The sequence below is a fragment of the Cyrtonyx montezumae genome, unplaced genomic scaffold (assembly GCF_038088225.1).
Source record: "Cyrtonyx montezumae isolate F1298 unplaced genomic scaffold, pur_monq_1.0 scaffold_30, whole genome shotgun sequence".
Taxonomy (NCBI): Eukaryota; Metazoa; Chordata; class Aves; order Galliformes; family Odontophoridae; genus Cyrtonyx; species Cyrtonyx montezumae.
Window position 1 is genome coordinate 2,925,085 of NW_027072035.1, and position 23,969 is coordinate 2,949,053.

The 23,969-nt window shown below is 37.3% G+C and overlaps 1 protein-coding gene across 1 annotated transcript in view; it reads right to left on the reverse strand.

The window, feature by feature from the left end:
* Window positions 1-9,943: 9,943 nt before the first annotated feature.
* Window positions 9,944-23,969, reverse strand: part of SMARCA2 (SWI/SNF related, matrix associated, actin dependent regulator of chromatin, subfamily a, member 2) — a 113,347-nt gene continuing 99,321 nt past the window's right edge. The window contains exons 30-34 of the mRNA XM_065744157.1: window positions 18,122-18,227; window positions 17,081-17,182; window positions 13,088-13,220; window positions 11,525-11,667; window positions 9,944-10,872 (exon numbers count right to left, since the gene is read on the reverse strand). Coding sequence (XP_065600229.1) covers window positions 10,837-10,872; window positions 11,525-11,667; window positions 13,088-13,220; window positions 17,081-17,182; window positions 18,122-18,227 — 520 coding nt within the window. The 3' untranslated portion in view covers window positions 9,944-10,836. The remainder of the gene's footprint in view (window positions 10,873-11,524; window positions 11,668-13,087; window positions 13,221-17,080; window positions 17,183-18,121; window positions 18,228-23,969) is intronic.

Consider the following 23,969-nt stretch of genomic DNA (forward strand, 5'->3'; position numbering starts at 1 on the left):
GGACACCACTAGTGACTGGCCACCAGTCAGATGTAGCCCCATTCTATGTGATCCTTTGAGCTCTACCATTCAGCCTGCTCATCAGTCAGCATAGTGTGAGACTTTCATCTTACAGCTGGACTATTTGCTCAGGAGGAACTGTGAAGGATGGTATCAAATGCCTTACTAAAATCCAGAAAGATTACATCTACTAAGTGGAAGGATTGAAACTAAAAACAGACCAAACACAATTTTCAGCTACTTTTTTAAAATTCCATAGAGTTGCAGAAAAGTTTGGGTCAGAAGGAACCTTAAAGATCTAGTTCAAACACTGCCATAGGGGTCCAGAGAAGTGTTTCAAAACTAAAAGGTAAGTTTTCCTGGTTTGTATTTTTAATGTCTTGGTGTTACTGGCAGTTCTGTCATAAAATGTTTTGTTATTGTTGTTATTTTTTTCAGTGAAGAACACAACAGTCTACTGTCAGAGCCTCAGTGGCAGATTATCTGGAGTGGCAGATTGTCCAGAGCAGCAAGAGATTCCTCACCTTGTGGGAAAGCTTGACACATAAAAACAAGCTGCAAAATCACTACCAGACAAATCATAGTGCAAACCTGGCTTGGAACTGCACATGCCTGTCCTGAACCCAAAACAAACTTATAACAGGCAGGTGCCTTTCAAAGCTTCTGTATGAGTCCACAAGTGATAAAGAGCAAAGAAAAGCACTTTTCTAAGTACAAGTTGTTTTTCAAGGTAGCTGTAATTCACTGCTGGTTTTCATCAGGGTTCCAGTTCCTGCCAGACTGAGGAACAGCTTTGCTGTCCATGTCCACGAAGCCTCACCTGTAGGAGACAGGTTTAAAAGGAACTTGCATGTCAGTGACAGATGCACATGCAGAATGAGGAAGACCTGTGTTTTTGTTACACACTTTACTAAGTATTCTTCGGAATGAAAGCCTATTATATTGGGTTTTACATGAGACAAAATTCAGAAGAAATCTTTGTGTGTTTGACCTTTCACCCTTCTGAAGCATTAAAAAGGTTCTGCTTTCCACTTACTGTACTCTTAACAGACTAGGCAGATCCTATCAGTGCTGTTACTTCCAAAATATGCCCTGCTGTGATGGTGAAATTCAGGCTCTGATAACATCATATCACTACTTACACTGAAGGAAAAGCAGTATGTTCAGACATGTTAATTGGAAGAAAATACTTTTCAGCAAGAATAAGAACAAGCCACTGTACAGCTCCAAGGATCAGTAGTTAGCCCCCAAACTTGGCAGCTCCATGAACTTCAGCTCATGTTGGAGGGAATAAAATGCAGCTTAAGCCTCTTCAGACAAAATCTGTTACTATTTGTCATCTGCTTGATGGGTAACTTGGCAGCATAACTCAAAATTTTATTGGTCCGGTATCCTTCTTGCAAACTGCAGGTAGTGACTGAGATGTACTGAAAAGATCTGTGACTAAAGACAAAAATCAAGATATCCCTTTAACCTATGACGGCAGCTTTTTCCTTTCGGACTTTCATTACAATCTGATCATATACAAGCGAAAGGCTTAAATTCAGCTGTGCACTTCCTACAGTAATTTTGTTTCTTGTCAATTTGTAATAATCTATGCATGCACAAGTACTTACATAAATGGATCAGGTATTCTGTTTAGTACTAATTCTACCTGATCTCCCAGACAGGAGTCCCCATTCATAGACAGCCTGATCTGCTGCTGGAGGTCTGTAAGATCAGAAAGCAGATTTCATGGGGCATCCTCCACTGCAGTGACAAGAAGCAGCTTGTTGGAGTGGAGAGATAATCTTTGGATTCCAGAGGCTACTACACTTCTTCAGAGCCTTCTAAATCTCACACCTGCAAGACCTATCATCAGGCTGAAACTCAATTCCATGTCACAGAACAAGACATGCTTCAGTATAACTCAAAAATGATTTTCTCAGTCGCAGAAGTAGGGATTTATTTATTTATTTGTTTGTTTGTTTGTTTGCATCCCTGCTAATTCCTTGCTTATTGCATTCCATTTTAATTTAAAAGTTCCCCAGGTTTCAGCCTTAGGAAAGTCAAATTATCCTTGCCATCAAAAATCTTAAACGCAAAACACCATCTTCAGCAAAAATGGATGACCTAGTACACAGCTGATCAGTTACTGCTCTTGACACAGTATTTTCCATTGCAAAGCTTACACCAAGTGTAAAGGCCATCAGAAGACCACTGATACACTTTATGGGTCAGAGATTACTTTCTAGAAAAATAAAAGAGGTCAGTGAGCCTCTCCACTGAATATGCAAAAGGGGAACACATAACTGACTCTTCTCAAAATGTTTGCATCGTCTCCAGGTACTTCCACATTTTGTAGTTTTCTGTATTGCTGAAGTGAAAAAATAAATACAGCAATTTCATGTTTCTCTTTTCAGTCTAAATATTTCCCGGTTTAAATGTTCTGATTCAGTCAGTGACATTATGTGGTGTACTGTCAAGACCAGTGCTCACTGAAGACTGTGCTTCCTGCACTAAGCCTAACCTAAGCAACTAAATAAAGGCGGTCCATACTCAAGCAGCACTGTTTTTTTCAAGTCCTAGTGCTTATCACCAGTTCATGGCAAGACTGAAAAGGGGAGTTGACAGCTGAGAAGGAGGACACGATTAGAAGCTTGTAACACATTGGAGACAGCCTTCTAGCAATTTCTCAGGGGAACTCAATGTCGTTCTGTACAGCAGTGTGGAGTTCTCTCATGCAGAGAATCCATCTTTAGAAATAAATGCCATTCTGCAAGTTATGTCAATTCTGATAGCATGTCAGTGAATTGTGGAGTTAAAAATTACAGCATTACATGCAGCAGTATCTATCTGGCACTGCACTTTTTCATCCTGTGCCTGGACAGAAGCAATTCAGGGACAAGTAAGAAAACATTTACTTGTGCAAACTCTCTTAGTTAAAAGAACAAGAGATCACTTTTGCTCAGTGACTTCAAAGACTGAATGAGCTTCAGTAGTCTTCATGCAGGTGGCTGGTAGTGTCTGTGATTTAATTTACCTACCTTATGTTACTCTGGTTGATTCCATCAGGTTAAATTACAGCATGGGTGTCTCCAAGGTGAATGTTAGGAATACTCAGAAATTGGTGAGAAAGCCAAGACAGGTAGCAGGACTGTTTCCCAAGGCCATACGTCTTTCATCAGGCAGATGTTAAGCTGTTAAGAACAAGGAGTCTCAAGGAAACAAGCAGTGCTTCCTGACTGGGGGGCCTGTGATACATGCACAACACAGCCAGAGTGCTGCTGAATTCAGCAGGGATGTCACAGGCTGGGGTGAGATTGGGGTGGATTGTTTTCCCCTGTGGTCCAGGAGGGGGAAGAGCTGCCCACTCATGCAGCTGGGCTCACCAGAAGTGCACCTCCTTTATGAATGTCTGTGAACCATCCAGACAATCATGTTCACCTGGAAGAGCTGATTTAAACCAGTTACTACAACTTCAGAGATCAGAACAGTCATGTATCTTGTGCTAACTTGCATTTGGATCTGGCACAGTTTGAAAAGCAGCCCCAGATGAACTCAGAATTACAGAATAACCGAATGTCATCTGATAAGAAAAAATGTGTCACTTGCATTAAGCACAGAAGAATAAACTAGAGCTCCTCCTTTTAACTTGTTGCTTGATGAGTGGGTCTCAACTGGGCTGAATCTGGTAATTACATTCTGCAAATGAGGAAGAAGAAAGAGACGGCGATATCCTTTCCAATCCTGCCATCCACCAGTACCCCAGAACCCTTCTGAGCAGGGCTGAGCTCCATCCTTACATCCCTCCTCATGTACTGAGAGTGGGACTTAACAGGACCCATGTGGAAGACTTTGCACTTGCCTTTTTTGGAACTCAGGAGGTCCTACTGGGCCCACTGCTAAAGCCTGTCTTGGTCTCTCTGGATGGCACCCCATCCCTCAGGCACATCAACCACATCCACAGACTTGCTGAGGGTGTACTCAGTCCCACTGTAAATATCATTGATGAGGATACTGAAGAGTACCAGTCCCAGTACTAATCCCTAAGGAACACCACTTTTCACTAATTTCCACATGGACATTGAGTCACTGACCACCCCTCACTGATTAAAATATTTCAACTGGTTCCTCATGTTTCAAATAATCCACCCATCAAATCCATATCTTTCCAAAAAGATGTGATGGGGAGCCATGTGAAAGGCCTTACTGAAGACCAGATAGATGACATCAGTGCTGCCTCCCTTGTCCACTGACACAGTTACACCATTAGAAAAAGCAACAAGGTTGGTCAGGAAGGACCCACCCTTGGTGAAGCCGTGCTGGTTATCCCACATCACCACCCTCTCTTCCATGTGCCTTTGCACAGCTTCCAGGAGTATGTGTTCCATGACCTCCCCTGGCACTGAGGGAAGGCTAACAGGTCAGTAGCTCCTGAGGTCATTCTTTCCACCCTTCTTAAAACTGGGTACAACAATGCCTTTTTTCCAGTCACCAGCGACTTCACCTGGCTGACACGACTTTTCAAGTATCATCAACAGTGGCTTGGTGACTACATCAGCCAATTCCCTCAGGACTTTGGGATGCACCTCAGCAGGACCCACAGACTTGAATGTTCAGGTTCCTCAGGTGCTCACAAACTGGACCTTCATTTGAAGTAGAATGGGCATCACTCCCCCAGTTCTTGCCTTTAGAACCATCCACTTGAGGTCTGTATTAGAGAGGTTTGTATTAGAGCAGTTACTAGTGAAGATTGAGGCACAAAGCTGTTTAACACCTCAGTTTTCTCCTTGCCTATTTTTATTGGCCTGCCTGTGCTGCTCCCTAGGGAGGGTACACCCTCCTGGACTTCCTTTTCTGGTCCATATACTTACAGAAGCCTTTCTTATCCTTCACTGAGCCCCTTGCAAGTCCAGTTCCAGTTAATAAATTGTAAAGTTTAAAAACCTATATAAATTACTGATTCCAAGTGCTGAAGAGCATTGACAGCAATACTTACATCATGTCAGCCGTGCTCAGCTTCACTGATTTATTCTTTGACCTTAAGAACTGCTTAAAGGAACTTTAGGAACTGAAGGAACACTTCAGTGTCCCAATGAGAATCTCAAAATGAATGGTCAGAGAATGTCATTCTCCTCCCTCTTCTTTCCTACTTCCCACGCCCTCCTCCCCAATTTCTTGCTAAAAGGACAAAAGAGATGGGTAGTAACATTACACAATGAAGCAGCAATTGCTTCTAGTCTGTAAGCCATCTATGTGCATATAAGACTGATTCAAATGGAAGGTGGTAGAAGAGCAATGAAGCCTAAACCCCAAAGGGAGAATGTACGTAATAGATATTCTACAGTAAAATGGGATAAGAAACAACACGAATGGATATAAACTCACCTCCCCCAGAAACGACAGGTCTTTCTGAGGAAGAAAATGAGGTCTGGAATGCAGATAGCTCTATTTACCATGTACTTCTCTCTCAGTATTGCAGTCTTCTCAGTCTGCATTTATTTTTATCTCTATCTCCTGGTGTAAGAATAGCCTGTGCAGCCGTTGTATTCACAGGTAGTAATGACACAACACAGGAAGACTGCTGACTCAGTCAGAGGTGGTGTATATAAGGAAGCATGTTAATGTCACCACAGCAATGGACTGTATGTAACAACATGACACCAAATATCAAGCCAGATCTCAGAAAACAGCTGCCTTATCTGGAAAATCTCAGGTATCATTTCCAATACATGTCTTCTTGTCACTTAGAATTCACAGAAACTTCATGACGCGATATTTGTTGTCCTTCAGACTTCAACTGCAATTTGGCATATGTGGGGAAAAACACAAGCTGTTATTCTCCAATTAGAGATTAATTTTGTCCTTACTATGTCTTTTGTAGACATGAAAATGGGTAACAAATAATACCATATGGCTTGAGACACAAGATCCTTTTAGTAGAGGCAGAGGAATAAAAATATTTAACCTCACAGAAGTGGCAGATCAAGGCAGAGACTTCAGTGTGTTCTTCAGCACATCCATTTCTCCATTTGACAGGAGAAGAATATGAAAAATATGGCCACATTCCCAATCCTAATAGGTACAGAACACATAGGCAAGATCCATTAATGTTTGAAGAGAAGGAGTGACAACTGCATGAATGAGGTCTAATCTGCAAGATTTTTTTGTCTCATCTGAAGAGAGTGAGCTCCTTGTTAAGAAGAAATACAAATGGTACAGCAACTTCCAATTAACTTTCATGTCATGTTTAAGTAATTGTTGAATACAATCTTTTTCATCTCAAGGAATGAGCAAACTGCATATGGATAGTCCTTCAAGGCATTTTTGGTTTTCATTTTAATTAACAAAGTTAACACCAAGCACAAACATGGCCCTTGGTGTTTAAACATTTAAAATATAGGACTACACAGTCTCAGAGTACAATGTTCTGTCCCTTCTGAACAGAGAGTCCAACTTCAATAAAGCAGAACTAGGTAGATATTGTAAAGCGTCTTGTATCATCTGGCAATTTTCTTTCTTAACTGCTTTCTGTATCTTGTTCAGTGCATCAAGATTAGAGAAGAGAAGGACTCCTTTTAAAATAAAACATAATTATACTGCAAATGAGTCAAAATTATATATCATTTATCTCTGTGTGCCCTTAGCCTACCTTCCCGTTTCCGTTACTGTCTATTAATGAAGTTATTCATGTACTCCTTGGGTTGTCAACAGTATTAAGCATGTACCAATAGCTTACTAATTGCAGACTATCTTGAGACTTATTGTTACACCAGCTTTGCTTTGTCTTCCAGTGCACAGAAACTGTGGTTTTCTTTGCCATATATATGCACTTGCTTCATGTCACTGCTTCACCAACCAGTGAATTACCAGCTTTACTCAGGAGCTGCATGACTGAAGAGTATACCTCCAGAGTCAGTGTAGCAGGGGAAAGGGAACAGCCTGTTGTTGGTTGTTTTCATTTTTTTTTTCTTCCTGAAAGCAGTGAACATGACAAGGAAAACAAAAATACACATAGCTCTTAAAAAAAAGGACAGTACAATACTTAATACTGAAAAATTAATAATGATGACCAACCACATTTAGACAAGGAGTCATTCATATTAAAGTAATTTTGCATTTTTATTATCTCAGAAGGTGTGAGAGGAGAAGAAAGAATGACCATTAATAGCATTCAAAATAAAACTGTTAAACCTTATTCATCTGCCCCACTTACACCGCTGCCTACTTCCCAGGATAACCAGAAATAAGTAAATCTCTCACAACTTACTTTATTTTGCCTATGTCCCCCAGCACATAAGCTACACTCTAACCAATTTTACTAGACAGCTTTAAGATAGCTGTTGAAATTAAAGTAACAAATGTGTTGTTTTCCCTTAATTTGGACTTCAGCACTGAGCTTTTACATATGCATAATCCACAAATTATTCCAAGTATTTTATATGTCTTCATTTTCTATCTGAAAAGGAATTCCATAAAAGAGAATATGTGTATATAACTTCAACGTATTTCTACTTAAAAAAAAAAAATTATTCCTCTTCTATTTTTTGTAAAGAATTTGGAGTGCTGTGTATGAAAATACCTTAGTCTGAGCACCCTTCTTCATATACTAATGTGCTGCAATTACTAGCAAAAATTTTATCTTGAAAAAATAGACTAAATCTGCATAGAAAAGGAAAACAAACAAACAAAAACAACAGGATTATGATCAAAAATTAGTCTGTTTAGCAATATAATTCATAAGCAAAATAACATGATCAACAGTAGGTGGTAGAATATTGGAATTAAATGGTTACTTCTATTTTTAACAAAATGTTGTGGCTACTTCAGTTTTATCCTCCAGCTGAACATCCATCTGTAAATCATTCTTAAAAATAAATCAATTTGGGTCACTACAATGTCATCAGGCACTGTGCGGATGGGTAATGTGATACTATGCCTGTTGTATCTCAGTTGCTTGTTAAAATACAATCTAAGTCATCAGTAACTGAAGTCTACAGCAGCTGCTGAGCTGTTTCTTGTTACATATAAGTGGGTTGGTAAAATTCATTTTACAGTGAAAAAGTAACATAAATATATATTATTTTGTAAGCTATCTCTACAAAGCAAACTCTCCCAGAATCAGAGAAAGTTTGAGACTGGAAGCAGACTCTGGATTCCCAATCCCTTAACCATGGCCATACACAGTTTGCCCAGGACCAACTCCAGGCGGATTTTGAAAATCTCCACAACCTCTCTGGGCAGCCTATGCCAGTGCTCTGTCACTCACACAGTAAATAGTGTTTTCTGATGTTCAGATACAAGTGTCTGTATTTCAGTTTGTGCCCACTACCTCTTGTCCTCACTCTGAGCCCCACTGAAAAGAGCCCAGACCCATCCTCATGGCACTCTTCCTTCAGATACTGATTCACAAAGTAAGGCTCCTCCCGAGCCTTTTCTTTCTCCAGTCTCAAGTTTTCTCAGCCTCCTCTTTTGCAGATGCTCCAGTACCTTAGCCACCTTATTTGCTCTTTTTCTGGATTTGCTTCAGTATGTCCTGGTCTCTCCAGAAATAAAGATAGCAGAACTGGACACAGCATTCTATCTGCGGTATCACCAGCGCTGAGCAAAGTGAAGATAACCTCCCCTGAGTTGCTGGCAATATTTCTAATGCGTCCTAGGACACTTTTAAATTTCTTTGCCACATGGGCACACTGCTGACTGGAAATGTTCAACTTGGTATCCTTCAAGAATCCCAACACTTTTTCTTCAGTCTGCTCCAGGTACTATTACACACTGACGAAATCAACATGTCCCTCTGAGATCAATGTGAAAGACAGTATCTCCCACTGAGACAGGGATACACAGGGAGTGACTATGGCAAAAAAGCTATTTTGGGAAAGATTAGTTTTTCAATGTGACCAAACTCAGTCAACTTACAGTTACCTTCTGTTAAAGCATTGTATGGAAAGCTTTAGCTTCACAGGTCATGAAAGTATATGCCTAATTAAATGCTTCATAAAACCTACTTAATATCTCCAAGTACACATAAATGTAAATTACAGTAGCTACCTCTGTAGTGAAAGAAAAATAAGCATGACAGAAAGATTTCATTTCTATTCTTATTGCTCAAGGTAAATTTATGACCAAGCAAAACAATCTTTACCTCCACCAGGACATACTGTTACCATCTAAGGCCATTATGTCTCTAGTACAACAAATGAAATGCTTGAAATTGATAAGACTATACGAAGGTAAAAAATTATCATGTGGCTAATGCACACAAATGAGTAAAACTGCTGTTCAATTGAGCTAGAGGAAACATCAGAAGTAGTCAATACACAGCAGAGTAGCATTAAGAAATGTAACATAGACACTTGCTGAAAACTGTTCAGGTAACAAATAAAGGTTCTATTTACTTAGGAAGCTATAAACTTGCATATTTTTTACTGAATATATGTCAAACCCATTAAGTTTTGATTTCCACGAAGAGTAGATAATTAACTGTAGATACTATGTAGTTCAAGCACTTCACTACCACATCTTAGTCCATCACAACCTTTACACCTCAAGTAAATACTTAAATAAACTGATTTATAGATTTATAGACTGCATAAATGTCTGCCCATGTAACTGATTGTTTTCACGCCCACTAAAACCTGTGAACATAAGTAAAAAGAATTTAATTTCTTGCTTAATCACTTGAATTGTAATTAAGTAATGAATTACAATTCAAATTATTTTACTACTTCAGCTTTATTTTTATTTTAGTATGCATCAAATGCTTTGTCTCTGTAGACAATTCTATAGTATTTGAATCAGTTCTTAATTGAATGTGCTCAGGACAGACCACAGTGGACCTCTCCAGAGGAAACGTTCTTGCCCTCTCATACATACTATAAGAAGGTTTTTGTGGAACTCATTAACACAAGACTGTCTACTCAGCAAGATTATCTATTAAGAAAGCACCAACACCACACTCTTCAAAATTACTGGAATTTTATTTGCCTCAGGCTTATGACTTGCAACCAAAGACATTGTGCAAAGAAAGCAAAGATTAAGTACACTTTAGGGAAAAGGTGATAATCCACATCGGTAACATAGAAGATCAGTCTGATGAAAGAAGCCATCCATTACACTATATAGATTGCAATATTCAATAGCATTTTTCAACCAAACTTTTTTAATCAAGGAAAAAGAAGTTAAGCAAAGTTTACAGTAGACATAAATTTGATACAATTCAAAAAGCTTTTTTTCTGAAGATCATCAAGCGTAAGTGGAAAAACATAAATGGGACAAAATGGATGAAGCTAACTACTGTACAAATATAAGCTATTAAACAAAGTTGCATATATGTACCACAGTGTAAAAAAAAAATACAGAAGAAATAAAAACCTCTAAAACTGCCTGATGAACAATAAAATAACCAGTGACTTTTAATGGCTTCTCCTGGTTATTAACACTACAAAAGACTTTTTTTTTCCTGTCTTTCCAATGCCACTTATAAACATCTTATCGAATGATAAAACTAGGCAAAACCAAACCATTACCAAGCTAAACCCAGTCCATAGAAATATACTACTAACTCACATTTTCCATCAAAAGCTTTTTTTTGATGTGTTTTTATTTTGTTTTGCTTTTTAAATCTTTGAGGCCCATTTGGTCACAATGTTACTCTTTTTTCTTCTTTTTTTTTTTTTTACACCATGATATCATATGTTTGTCTGGCACTATCCTAAAGCTAATTTATAGAGAATGAGAATACAGAAACAACCCAATGTCTATTTGACAAAATGAATTCACTGGGCGTAAAATAGGAGAAGGGAGAAGAGAAGGGGAAGGGGTCAGTTCTGCCAAGAAAATAAACCCTATGGATCACTCATCATCACTTCCGCTTGCTTCCGACTGGTCCTAGAGGTAAGAGACACAAGACAAGTCAGAAATTCTTTGCCAGCTATTCTGTGGAATTTGTTAAAGAAGAAAAAAGAAAGAGAAGGGAAGAAAGATGACAATTAAATTGACACATCAAAGTAGTCTTCAGAAATGTAGTTATCTAATATTTCTTTTTCAAAACATTTAATTCAGTTGCTGCAGGCTTCTTTAGAGAAGAAAAGACACTGAGTAAGGAAACATCAAGTATTCCTGTCTATCCAGATGTTTAAAAACAACTTGGAAGAGGTTGGTTTTCATTTGTTGCGTTTATAGAAGCAACTACCAAAAAAAAATAATCAAGCTACAAGTTTTTCATCTGGGATGAAAGCAAACAAACCACAAGGTTTAAAGGTTCTAAGAAGGTGGGAACAGTTCCAAGAGCTAAGTTCCAAACTTCTTGGAGCTTTTTCTCCAAAATTCTTTTCCAAACTATTAAGACTTTCAGCACTGGGACCAGATCTCCTAAACATACCCAGATACAGTTAACACCCTTGCCAAATTCTCTCAAGATGATGAATACAGATTAAATATGTGCTTAAGCATGAATAGGTGAGAATTCTGACAGCAAGCAGAACAGGGCAGAGACGCAATCACTGTAACCACTTCCACAGTCTCAGTGAACAAAACTTACATTTTCATCTTGATCCTCATCACTATCATCATCACTCACAACAGGTTTGGCTTTTGCTCGGCTTTGCCTCTTCTTGCCTTTTCCCTTCTCCCGACTTTTTTCATCCTTCTTACTCAGCTTGATTTTGACTTTCACTGATTTTGCTGCAGAAAGTATAACAGTGTAGACGACTGTGAATAAATTAAACTACTGAAGATCACCTATCAACTTTTACATGCTGTATCTGTTGGCAAAAATTCCCGCTTGGTAGCAGCAAAAGATACTCCCCCTGTTCTTCATCTGGACCATGAAACAACCAGAGATACTTGCTTTTATTTCTCTATTTCTTGATTGTTGTAGCAATAATTTGTATTAATCTATGGAGTACAACTTGACCATATAACTCTTCTTTTTCACATTCAATGGACAGTGTCTGGCTTAGTGAGAAGATGCAAACCTAAAAATACTTTCTTACCTAGAAATACAGGCAAGTTTATCCTTTGCACAAGCAAACAGTTGTGACATTTTAAATTACAGAAATGTTAAGTGGAGGTGACCAGCAAATCTGGAGCAAACATCTTCAGAAGAACATATTAAGTGCTTGATTTCCAAGTAAGCTCCTGAAATTACATGTTCTGCAGAGCCGCCTGTTGTTTTCCTAAGAGCAGCTCAGGGCAAAGTACTGATGTTTCTGTAACCATACAGAAGGGATAGCTGAAGAGTACTGATACTGCGTGGAACAAAGTGGAATGAAGGGATGCCTCCACTTCTACTATATTACGTTTCTGAATCTACCGGAACTTCAAGTTTGGTGATTATGCTTCCACCAAAGAAATACAAATCAATAAGGAGAACTGAAAGGCAGTATGGAGATTATGTCTTCTGTAAGGGTGATCTTTGCTCCACTGTGACCATCAGTATGCTAGGATACTTCTAATACATTAGTTAATCACTAGAACAGTATATAGGCACAAGATTAAATTTCAGAATGCTAAAGAAATATTTTCATTAATGGAGAGAAAATACTGTCAGAATGTTTCAACAAGGGTTTAGAAGTTCCTCCTCTTCTTGGAATACAAGCTCCAGCTTTTCCTGCACCACACTGTGATAACCTGAATATACTGAACTTTCTGCCTAGCTGTGACTTATCCCATAACTTGGCACACCGAAGAATGGGTACCAGCTCCTGCTCTGGAAACAAACTCATTTTCACTTCATCCTTCTCCCACTGAAGAACACTTGCACCACCTTCTTAATTAGGTGATGAGTCTCAAGTTTTATCATGCCTGAAAGGTTGATCATTCATGGATCAAAACTGTATTTATCCTTATTGGTACTTTTAATTTCAAATAACGTGAATAGGACAAAAAGGGCCAGTCAGACTTGTTCCCACATGCTCTTCTGCTGTTTGTTTCTATTGTTTAAAAATAGTTTACTATACTCTAAGCCAGAAAAAATAGAAAAAAAGTTGAATGCAGTAAACTTTGTAAGAAGTTGCTTTCCTCCACGGAAAACTGAATCTAACAGCAGAAACTAGAATAACTAATTACCCCTGGCATTTTCTTTATTTAGCAGGGGACTCACATTCTGACTCTGACTCCTCTTCTTCATCATCATCATCATCATCATTGCTTTCATCCTCACTTTCTTCTTCTTTGGCAATCTTCTGCCGTGCACTTTTGAACACAGACTGAAGAACAATGGAATCCTCATAGATCTACAATATGAATATAAACCTATGTCAGAGCTGTAAAATCAAACAACATGAAAAAATTCGAAACTGCAGACCTTCCTTTCTGTTGGAAGCCTGCAGAGTATAAGGCCTTTTCAAATTACAAGTAACACTGCATGAAATATCAACATTAACTTTTTATGTTTTGCATAAAAAAATCCTTTCCATAAAATAAATTTGTGACAAAAACAGAAGTCTTAAAATATCTTATGTTTAAAATGTCTAATTAAGAGTATTTTTCTTGTTTCTATTACTACAAGGGCTAGCATGTGCTTTCAATACAGATGTGTTGAAAAACTTCCAGCATGACAACCTTCATCAGTAAGCACCTCGATTACAAAACTGGGTTAAAGTCTAGTAATATATTTGATAGCAACAAATGACTAGCTTGTGTTAATTATCACGAGTTTTTCCAGAAGCCCAAACCAGCTGCCATTCTTTACAGATCTAAAAAGGGAGAAAAATCAGTCTGTCCCAAACTTAACATCTTGAACATGTGCTAACATGCTGAGTGTTTCTGCTTGATCAGATTTTCACTTCAACATCAAGCATCTATATACGAGAAGACTACATCTGGCTTTTAATGCATTTCTCAGATTAACATAACAGCAATATCAGTCTTCCTAAGTAACTAGGACTTCACAATCATCTTAACATAGGAGATTGTCTCTTTTGCTTTGTAAAATGACGAAGCACTGGATAATTAAGAATAGTTAACAAAAAGTTAAAAGGTCAAAGACTGTATTTGATTTCCTCATCATCCTCAAGTATTCTTTCAGCTAAATGTAATGTATTTTTGTGTAAAGGAACATTGCCTATTCGCAAGAAAAATAATGAAAACATTTTTGGCTGTCATTACGTAAGCTATATATTAAAACCGATAAAACTACACTAATACCTCACAGATTAAGTTAAAAGAATGTTATGGTTCTATGATTTTTGTTGTATTATTAATATTCCACATCATAACAACATATTAATAAAACAACAAAAATCATAGAACCATAACAAAGAATTAGAAAAACTTTGTTCAAAATACTTCATATGAAATACACAATCTTTTTTTCAGTTTACTTTCAAGTATCTTTTAGAAAAAGTGCCTTTCAATGCAGATAGTTCCCCATTCCTCATTCCACTCCCATGTCTTTTGCTAAGAGATCATAAGCACAGTGAAAGTGTTTATTGACACTCAAGATACATAACGGTTATGATGGTATTGAAATGGCTTTTCTTTTCCATTGAGCCACTAATGAGATTTCAAATCCCAGATATTTCTTTTTCCTCAAAGATTAATCATTACCAGCATTTTCTTACACCTTCTTAAAGATTCCTGTCCCTAGAAGACCCTGAGTTTCTCTTGAATTTCTTTCTTTCCTATAGGCGTAGCATACCACACTGCTCCTAGGACTGCCTTTCAGTAACCTCACAGTCTTTTCTCAGAGGAAATACCTTTCTAAGAAAAGAATTAAGGAAGAACACAGAATAGTATTTTTAACCCCAGTCATTACATATTTCAGATCTCACTGTGATGTGATAGGGACTTTTAAACAGAATTTCCTAGAGAAATAAAGTAGTTTCAAAAAATGTTATCCTTCTAGATACATTATTATTTGTAGATGCTCACTGGATATTATGACTCAGGAAAGACTTAGGACTGCATTCAGAAGAGCTAGGCAAATAAAATTTTCTTCAATGAAAAACTGATTCCAGCAAGAATCATAAAATAACAGCAATAACAGAGAAGAACTTCCTTTAAAATGAAAAACGGTGACAAAGGAACTTGAAATTCTGCTATATTTTAAGACATAATTTTTGTGTTTCAAAAGACATGCACTTTCTTACACGTCTGTTTTTCATTTGACCCTTACAACAATAAAAACCTCTGAAAATGCTGAGGTTTCACTGAGCACAAAAACCTCAAAAAACCAAGTCCGTCTGTCTCTGAAAACCCCTCCCAAGGTTCTGGCTCAAATGGAATTCCTTGGCTTCAAGGCAAAGAAGTGCTTCAATCAACGCTACCAAAATGAACATGCAGAATTTTACCTAATGATGCTGTGTACTTGAACAAATCTATTCAAATTAGCCTTTTTGTTTCGGGTGTGCACACAAAAATCATTTATTCGAGTAAACTGGTACATCACAGCAAAGGTAGAACTGAACTATCACAACAAATATAAGGTAACCTTAAAAACTGGAGAACCACTGGATAAATGTCCCACAGTTCACTGGAAATAAAAAGTAAGTTACAAGAATATAGCGTAGAAAGTTAAACAAACAAAACAAATCAACAACAAAAGAAAACACAACCAAAACCTAGACACAGATTATTTGGACTTTATACAACAAAAAGTAATACCAATTCTGGTAATTAATATTTGTATGCTAGCATGCAAAAATACTGGTTATTATTTCCAAACAGAGTAACAACATCTTGAATATTTATGTCCATTCAGGAGCATTCCTGTCAAATCTATCACTTCCATGTAACAAGAGACTAGTTCCAGATTAGTAACTCATGTCATTCTCATCAGCATAACTGTATTATTTTTCTCACTTAGCTACTACTTCTTACTTTTCCTGTCAACCTCCACCTCCAACAGTTTTACTGGTACTTTTTAATTTATTTATTTTTTTAATTCACAGCTATTTTACTGCTACTTGACTAATAAGTAAACTGATACTTTATACTTTTGGACATTTAGAAAAGGCTATGTTCCAAAATTTAAGACATCATTATTTTTATTGAAACAATTTTAGCAGATATGTTTACAGGCTGTTTCCATACAATTTAACACAGTAAAAATGTCACACATATGTATGACAGAAAGCATTTTCTGTCTCTATTTAAGAAAAATAAACAAAAATGATCCGCTGAATTCATCAGTCCTGTATCTAATTGCATGCTCAGTTTCATTGTTATGTCCCAGTTTTTCATACAAGCTCACCTGTTTAGCAAAGGGTTATCAACAATGTATAGTTATTTAGGTGATGCATTAATACTGCCAGCATGAAGCCTCCAGCAAAATTAACCTAGGCTTCTTGAAAGGATTTTTTTTTCCTCTTTCTCATTATGGAAGTGATTTTCATGTCCTTTAATTCAATTTAATACCGTGTTTGTATCACACAATTTAGACTCCTCTGCAAAAATATGCATCTTAGGCTACATTTCAGTTGAGTGAGTTGTTGAGTGACAAATTGCTCATCTGCTATCTAGATTTCATAGTCTCTCATTTTGTGTCAGTGTTGTCTGTTCCTAATTTACAGGACCAAGCACAATCGTATCTTTAAAACATTTTAGTTTAGAGAATTTGCTTTGTAAACCTCTGAGACTCAAAGTTAGTATTAATAACTTTCAAAATGGATACAGATCTTTCAAAGAAGGATGAGATCGAAGGTTCACATAATATAAAACTTCATATAAACTTCACATCTGGACCTTGAATTTCTATTTGCACTAGCAGAGGTGGAGAGTTCACTACTAAGCACTTCATCTACATCTGTAATTAAGCTGTACTATAACTGTTCCTTCTGTCACCCAATCTGGTAGTCCAAACCAATATAACGTTCTACATGAACAGGCATCCAGCAGAGATTCAAATGGTCTTAGAGCAGCTGGGTGCAACACACAGATCAAAACAAGCTGATCTCAGAATTGGACTTGAAACCGAATTCTCTGCATGCTCCCACTTCAGCTTTGACCAGATAACTTTGGTTAATCCTAAGAACGTTATTTTTCTCCATTTAAAATCAGAATTAAAACATAGTATTTATAGATATGTGAAAATAATCAACGAAGAACTGAAAGCATTAGGAAGGAAGTGTAGGGTTTATTAGTTTGGTCAGACCTGTGATCCCTCCAGATTGAATGTCTGAGCATTATGGCACAGCAACATGACATCCTTCTCCAGATCCCCAAGACTCCGATATTTATGGTTGCGAATTCTTTCCTGTTGCATTTGTTGAGGAAAATGAGAAGTACAGAGCAGCAGCAATGCAGGAAAAAAAAAAAGCACAAAAAAAGAGCAGACAGGTAACAGAATTAATCTCTGAAAAAACATTATCTTTAAAAATACTACATAAGCATCAAAACAAGTACCTGTTTAAAACTAACAAAGGAACAGTAAAACATATCATAAATGTAATACTAAAAAAAAAACAACAAAAAAACAACACAATAGGGTAATAAGTGTAAAAAAAAACATGCAGTTGCTGTGTGGCTTGGAAGGGACAAAAGCTACAGAAATTGAGCTCTTCTGGTAAAAGGAATTTCAATTTCTTCTTCCCTGCACAGAAATACAATAAGCTGTGACATGAATAGCATTACAGTGTTACATCATCATCTGATGTGCAACAAACCCTTCTGCCAAACTGTTTGGATGTTAGGTTACTATATTCTCATACAGCTGTTTTCTTCGTAAGATTTCTTTAGAGATTCATGATTGGTTCCTCATAGAAAAACACACTGAGATGTCCACTGGAACAGGTTGCCCAGAGAGGTTGTGGATGCCCCATACCTGGAGGCATTCAAGGCAACACTGGATGTGGCTCTGGGCAGCCTGGTCCAGTGGCTGGCGACTCTGCCCACAGCAGCGGGTTTAAACTAGATGATCTTTAGGGTCCCTTTCAACCCAGGCCATTCTATGATTCTATGTCATCTCTGAAAGTGCCATTCATGTAACTGCTGCATTTTGATTTAACACTGAAATTATGATAAACTGCAATACAAACTAAATAAAATTGGTAGCAAGAGATGTGACAAGGCTTAAAATCCAAGCCACAGAGTTAGATTTAATATGCATAAGGTGGCAATTTATATACTGACTTCATAGTCACCTGTATCTAACAAAAAGAAATATAGCCATTTCCACCTCCAAAAATGTTCTTACCTTAATTTTTTTGAAGTCCACTGGTTTCCTTATCAATTCATAATATTCTGGTAGTTCTTTCCTTGATGGGAGCTGAATGAAAACTTCACTTAGCTGCCGCCCAGAACTGTCAAAAAAAACCCAAAAACCTCATAGCCGAGAATTACTACAACTCCCTCAAAACACAATGATTATACAATCAAATCATTAAAAAGCAAATAAACAAACAACAGCAAAAATACAACTCCAACCCCTCTTCTGTCAAAGACCTAGAAAGTGATCCCTTAATTATTTTATTCTCTTATTATTATTTTAATAAATTTATTTCTGATTTAATATAAATCTTTCTGCTCTGCCCTAGAATATCACTACCACTATAGAATTAGAAGTGTCATGGAACCTCATGAAAGCAGGATCAGGTTATGAATGTGAATACTGCAACGCTTTGACAAGTGCAGTCTTACCTTTTTCTAATCTTTGTTTCATAACTTATAGGTTCATAGGTTCATTAGGTTGGAAAGGACCTACAAGATCATCTAGTCCAACCATCCTCCTATCACTATCCCTACCCACTGAACTACTAAATCAAATCCCTTAGCACCTCATCTAAACACTTCTTGAACAGCGCTAGGGACGGTGCCTCAACCACCTCCCTAGGCAGGCCATTCCAGTGCCTGACCACTCTTTTCAGAGAAAAAATGTTTCCTCGGGTCTAATCTAAATCTTCCCCGGCGCAACTTGTGGCCATTCCTTCTCGTCCTGTCATTATTTATCAGGGAGAAGAGGCCCACCCCCTCCTCACCACAACCCCCCTTTAGGAAGTGGTAGAGTGCGATAAGGTCTCCTCTGAGCCTCCTCTTCTCCAGACTGAACAATCCCAGCTCCCTCAGCCGCTCCTCATAAGACTTGTGCTCCAGACCCCTCACCAGTTTTGTTGCCCTTCTCTGAACACGCTCCAGGGCCTCAATGTCCTTCTTGTAGTGAGGGGCCCAAAACTGAACACAGTACTCGAGGTGCGGCCGTACCAGAGCTGAGTACAGGGGGATGATCACCTCCCTGCTCCTGCTGGCTACACTATTTCTAATCACATACTCATGCTCATCACATACTTCCCTCTCTCACAGTCCTGTTTTCTCATTTCCACTTTGGATAGTAACTTAACATGCAAAACCCTCATAAGAATTCATTAAGGAGAATGTTACTGCCTAGTCTTAGTCTCCACCTCAGCTTCAATCTTCCAGTCACCCTTCATAATTATGTGGGATCATACCAGACATGTTAAATTGATGCTGGATCAAAGGTTAATTGAGGCAATTCTGCTATGGAAGATAAGGACGGTGAAAAGTACAGAACAGCTTTGTCCTTTATAATATTCATCAATGCCTATCATACTTTAGACATCTCTTAATGTCTGATTTATTACAAAAATCTTCAGACACACGAATTTGCTTTGGGAAACTGAGAGATCAATGACCAAACAAGAATGAACAGAATTTTTAAGCAGCTGTTGCTCACCTAATCCAAGATTTCTTAATGTTCTCAGGACACTTTTTCTCATTATATACTCTTCATCAGTCAGAAAGGAGAATAATATTAAGTTCTAATCACAGATTGCTAATCAATGGTTGTCAACATCCTTATGGACAACTTGCATCTATTTTTCTATCCAATATTAACCTTGTAAATATACCCCTGCCTCATCTTTTTTTTCTGATTTGCAGCAGCAGAACTTGTTCCCTTTGTCAGCTTACAATAACTGCCAAACTGTCTCCTGGCTGTATATGAAGGATCATGGCGCATACAAAATCATACTTCTTGGTGTTGTGGCTGCACACTGAGATAAGAAGGCGTACTGCACCACTCAATCAGGAAAGGTACGTGTCAAGCCTACATTCACTAAACAAATGTTGGTATAAACAACCTGACAGACCATTTTCACCTCATGCTCCAGACAGTTTAGTACCATGGTTTAGTAGCAACCTTAGCCAATAGATCTCACAGAATCACAGAATTATAGGGATTAGATTGGACTTCTGGAGATAATGTAGTCCAATCTTCCCAAATAAATCTAGTTCATAAGTTCATAAGTTCATAAGTTCGTAAGGTTGGAAAGGACCTATAAGTTCATTTGGGAATCTCTCTGTTACCAGAATAAACAATGTGATAAAATGACAACAAAACTGTCATCAGAGATTTTATAATTTCTCTCTTGATAGACAGTAATTGTGATGCTCTCAGGCCACTGTATCTCTACATCCCCTTCAGTACTGAATTACACTAAAGAGTGAAATTCCTTGATTTTTTAATACTTTTCCTGTCGAAGTGCTGGTTGTTTATACTACAGATTTAAAGGTAGTGATCCTGTTAATGATCTCTGTGAGTGACAGTGTCATGTCAGATAACAGAATCTGTTTTCATTTCTGACTGCTAAAAGCAATGCATTAAGAACACAGTACACAAGTTGCAAAATAAAAAAGTTGCTTTCAAAACTCTATATAGTATGGATTTGGCATGCAAAGACTGAGCTACCTCTGCTGTATTTTAAACATCAGCAGGTTTCTTCTAATAAAGATATTTGAGAAAAAATACAAAACAACTGACACAGGTGCAGCTTCAAGTACATTTAAGAGTCTAGCAAAAAATATAACCACCCGTTAATATTATTTAAGTACAAACAGCTACTAATAATCTCCTAATTTTCATCATATTCCAGAATACACTGAGCATATTTGCAATATTAAAAAATCTTCATATAATTACACACCTTTTTATTCCATAGCTCTGTAATTTCTCCTCTTTCTACTCCTTTCTACATACATGCATATACCCTTATATTGTTTTTTATTTGAAAAACTTAATGGTAGAAAACTATTCACAGCAATATTGTATTTTCAATGCATAAATCTAGCCAACTGTAGCTTGCTCACGCATTCTATTAAATTAAGAAAGCCACAGAAAACCTTCAGGCTTGTGTTTGATGCAATTAATTACTGAGAATTACTTAAGGTCATGAAAAAAAAAAACCAAAACACTAAGGGCATGAAATATGCAGCAGGCATAAAAGGAATGCCTTATTTTGTCTACGCAGATCAATAACAGCTTATTCAGTTGTACCATTTTTATAGAACCTCCTCTCACAAAGACAGCTATCTTCTGCTCTTTGTATACAACCATGTATATTGTAAAAGCATTCAATACTTTCTGACAGTCATGGGCTACGACACTGGTACAACTGGAGAAAATTATTAATAATTAATCATTATTAAAGCAATATTCAGATTTCAGTCCCCAGCCTCACTTTTATAATTAGAAAAAAATAACAACCACCAGAGCTACTGCATGTGCAGTAAAAGATCACTTATGGTTGCCTGGCAACTAGCAAGATACATGCTGAAGGGAAGAAAGATCAGAATAAATTATTAGAGCTGACTGCAAACAACAAAGGGTGATAGCTTACTGCGTCAGTTCTATTTGCTCACATGCAAATACTTAAATGGTAAGCAAGCTAAAACTCATTAAGAGATCTAGTATTTTTTCAAAAGGTTTTTGCTTAGAAAGTATTTGTGCTCAATCTTTCCAGTTTTACCTTGGAATTGTTTACAGCATGTGCCTAAATACATAAATTCACCCATTTGGTCAGTATAATTGTCAGTAGAATTAAATGTGGGACTAATTAGGCCTACTTCCTACATTTCTGGTTTTGTACCCCTTTCTGGCAGTAGGGGCCAGAAGCAAGTTGCTACCCATCTACCTATCCACTTCCTATTTAGAATTCAAAAGGGAGAGACAATTACAAAGATGAAGCTGTATGATGCTCTCTCATATCTAGCAAATTTCACACTTCTTTACTAACACTAAAATTCAGTGTAGAGTGGTCAGAACATGAATGCTGACAGCCAGAAACACAGTGTAGAAATTACAGTTCCTACCTGAGTGAAACTCAAAATGACGTTTGCTAAACAATCAAGGCTAATAATAAATAAAGCAATTGTGTGGGTAAAGAATTAAAAGAAAATATAAGAGGGACCACTTTATATTGCTCAACTTTGAAGAGCAATCCACATAGGTAGAGAGATTATTCAATTTTGGTGTGAGTATTCAGTGATTCATCTTTTTGAAATGGACTACAGGAATAAATGGTGGACCTGCCCCTACCGCTGAAATTGAAATGAGTGCAAATAGCAATTCCTTTTTCTGAGATATGGCTATATATTCCATAGCTTTGGCTTGACGATAAATAAGAATTACTTCCTTTGCATGTTTGAATACCTAAGGAGTACAGTTGGCATAATTAATTATCAGTTAGATCAGCAATGGCTAATTACATTACTCACTATATTACAATAGTTAAAAATTGCCAACCTGAGGAAACTGGTGGAAAAAGTTTGAAAGACAAATTCATTTCACATACAGAGAAAAATACTCTCTCTATCAAAATTAGAATACTCTGGCCATTAATTTAAACATTTTAGTTTTAACAAGACAGAGATTAAAATACAAGGAATCCCAGACAGGTGAAGGCTCTTTCACAAGCAAGAATCGCGGGTAGGACACAATGACTCCAGCTTCCAACTTTTTTATCAGTTTTGTTAAATGTGGTCAACAGCTGCCCACTGCCAAGGTGGAGGTTTTGTGAGGCTAGCAGATTCAGCATCTAAGTCCTTCCTTTAGGTAAGACTGATGAGTAGAGAGGAGTGTGATCACAAATGCAAATCACTGCTTGTAATTGAACTGATAAGGCCATGGAGCGCTTAAGAAAAATACTATATAAACAAAGGTAACACGAAGCAGCAGCTGCACCAAAGTGGCACCTAAACAGTAAGTTCTGGTACAAAGTAGAAGTGGACAGCAGGTATGTGCAGGTGCTGAAGGATTATGAGGTATGATGTATCATTCTTTTTCTCCACTTAATTGCAACAAACAAGAAAATAAGGCAACACTCACAGCTTGTCTTCCTCTAAAATAAAAAATAAGATCTTCAAAGAAATAAAAAGATGGTTTTTGAAAGTAAACATGCGTGTGCATGGTGCAAAGTCAGTCAGCTCAAGCACTTGGTATGCAAATTCCTTAGTCAGAAAATAAACTACTCACTCCAGTAGAACTGTTATTCCCTTTAAGAAGGCTGACTGGACAATTAGACTAACTATGCTTTCCAAAAATACAACATACATATTACACATTATTCTCTACACTATGCAATCTTATGGGCATTCCTTATTTTAGGTGGAATAGAAGACAAAATAATCAGAACTAGAAATGACTGACAGTAATCCGGGTTGATACCGTCGTTTAAACAGGTGATTTATACAGCAGGATTAAAATGAGGTACCAGAACTGCAAAGGCACCAAAATACAACTGAAAGTGAATAAGTAATTTCAACGAAGTATCAGTTTAAAATGTACTGAAATTATCTCCCCCAGAACCTGTAAAGGCAATGTATACAATTTACACAGGAGGATCAGGATCAACAAGCTTCCAGGTCCCTGAATCTAAGATCCTAGTAATAAACAATATTAATTTTTTAATCAAGGAATAAATCCTAAATCTAGATAGGTATTTTCACTCCACTATTCCGCACAGAAGGACGTTAAAGAACTCTTTTTGTTACTAACTTGAATGCATTCTTGACTGTTTACATTCATATAACCTTGTGATCACATTCTGTATTCTGTGTATTTCTCCATTTTCCCATGCATTCATGCTTTCTTTGTTTCTCAGGTGAATTTACTGAAAGCAATCATCATTCCCACTCAGACTGTGTTGTGTGAGGATAAATAAAAAACCCTTTTTCCTCTTGCAAGACTCTGCCATCCTACTTATCACTGAAGTAGCTATTTACACTGTTTTAAGTGTAAAATAATCTTCCTT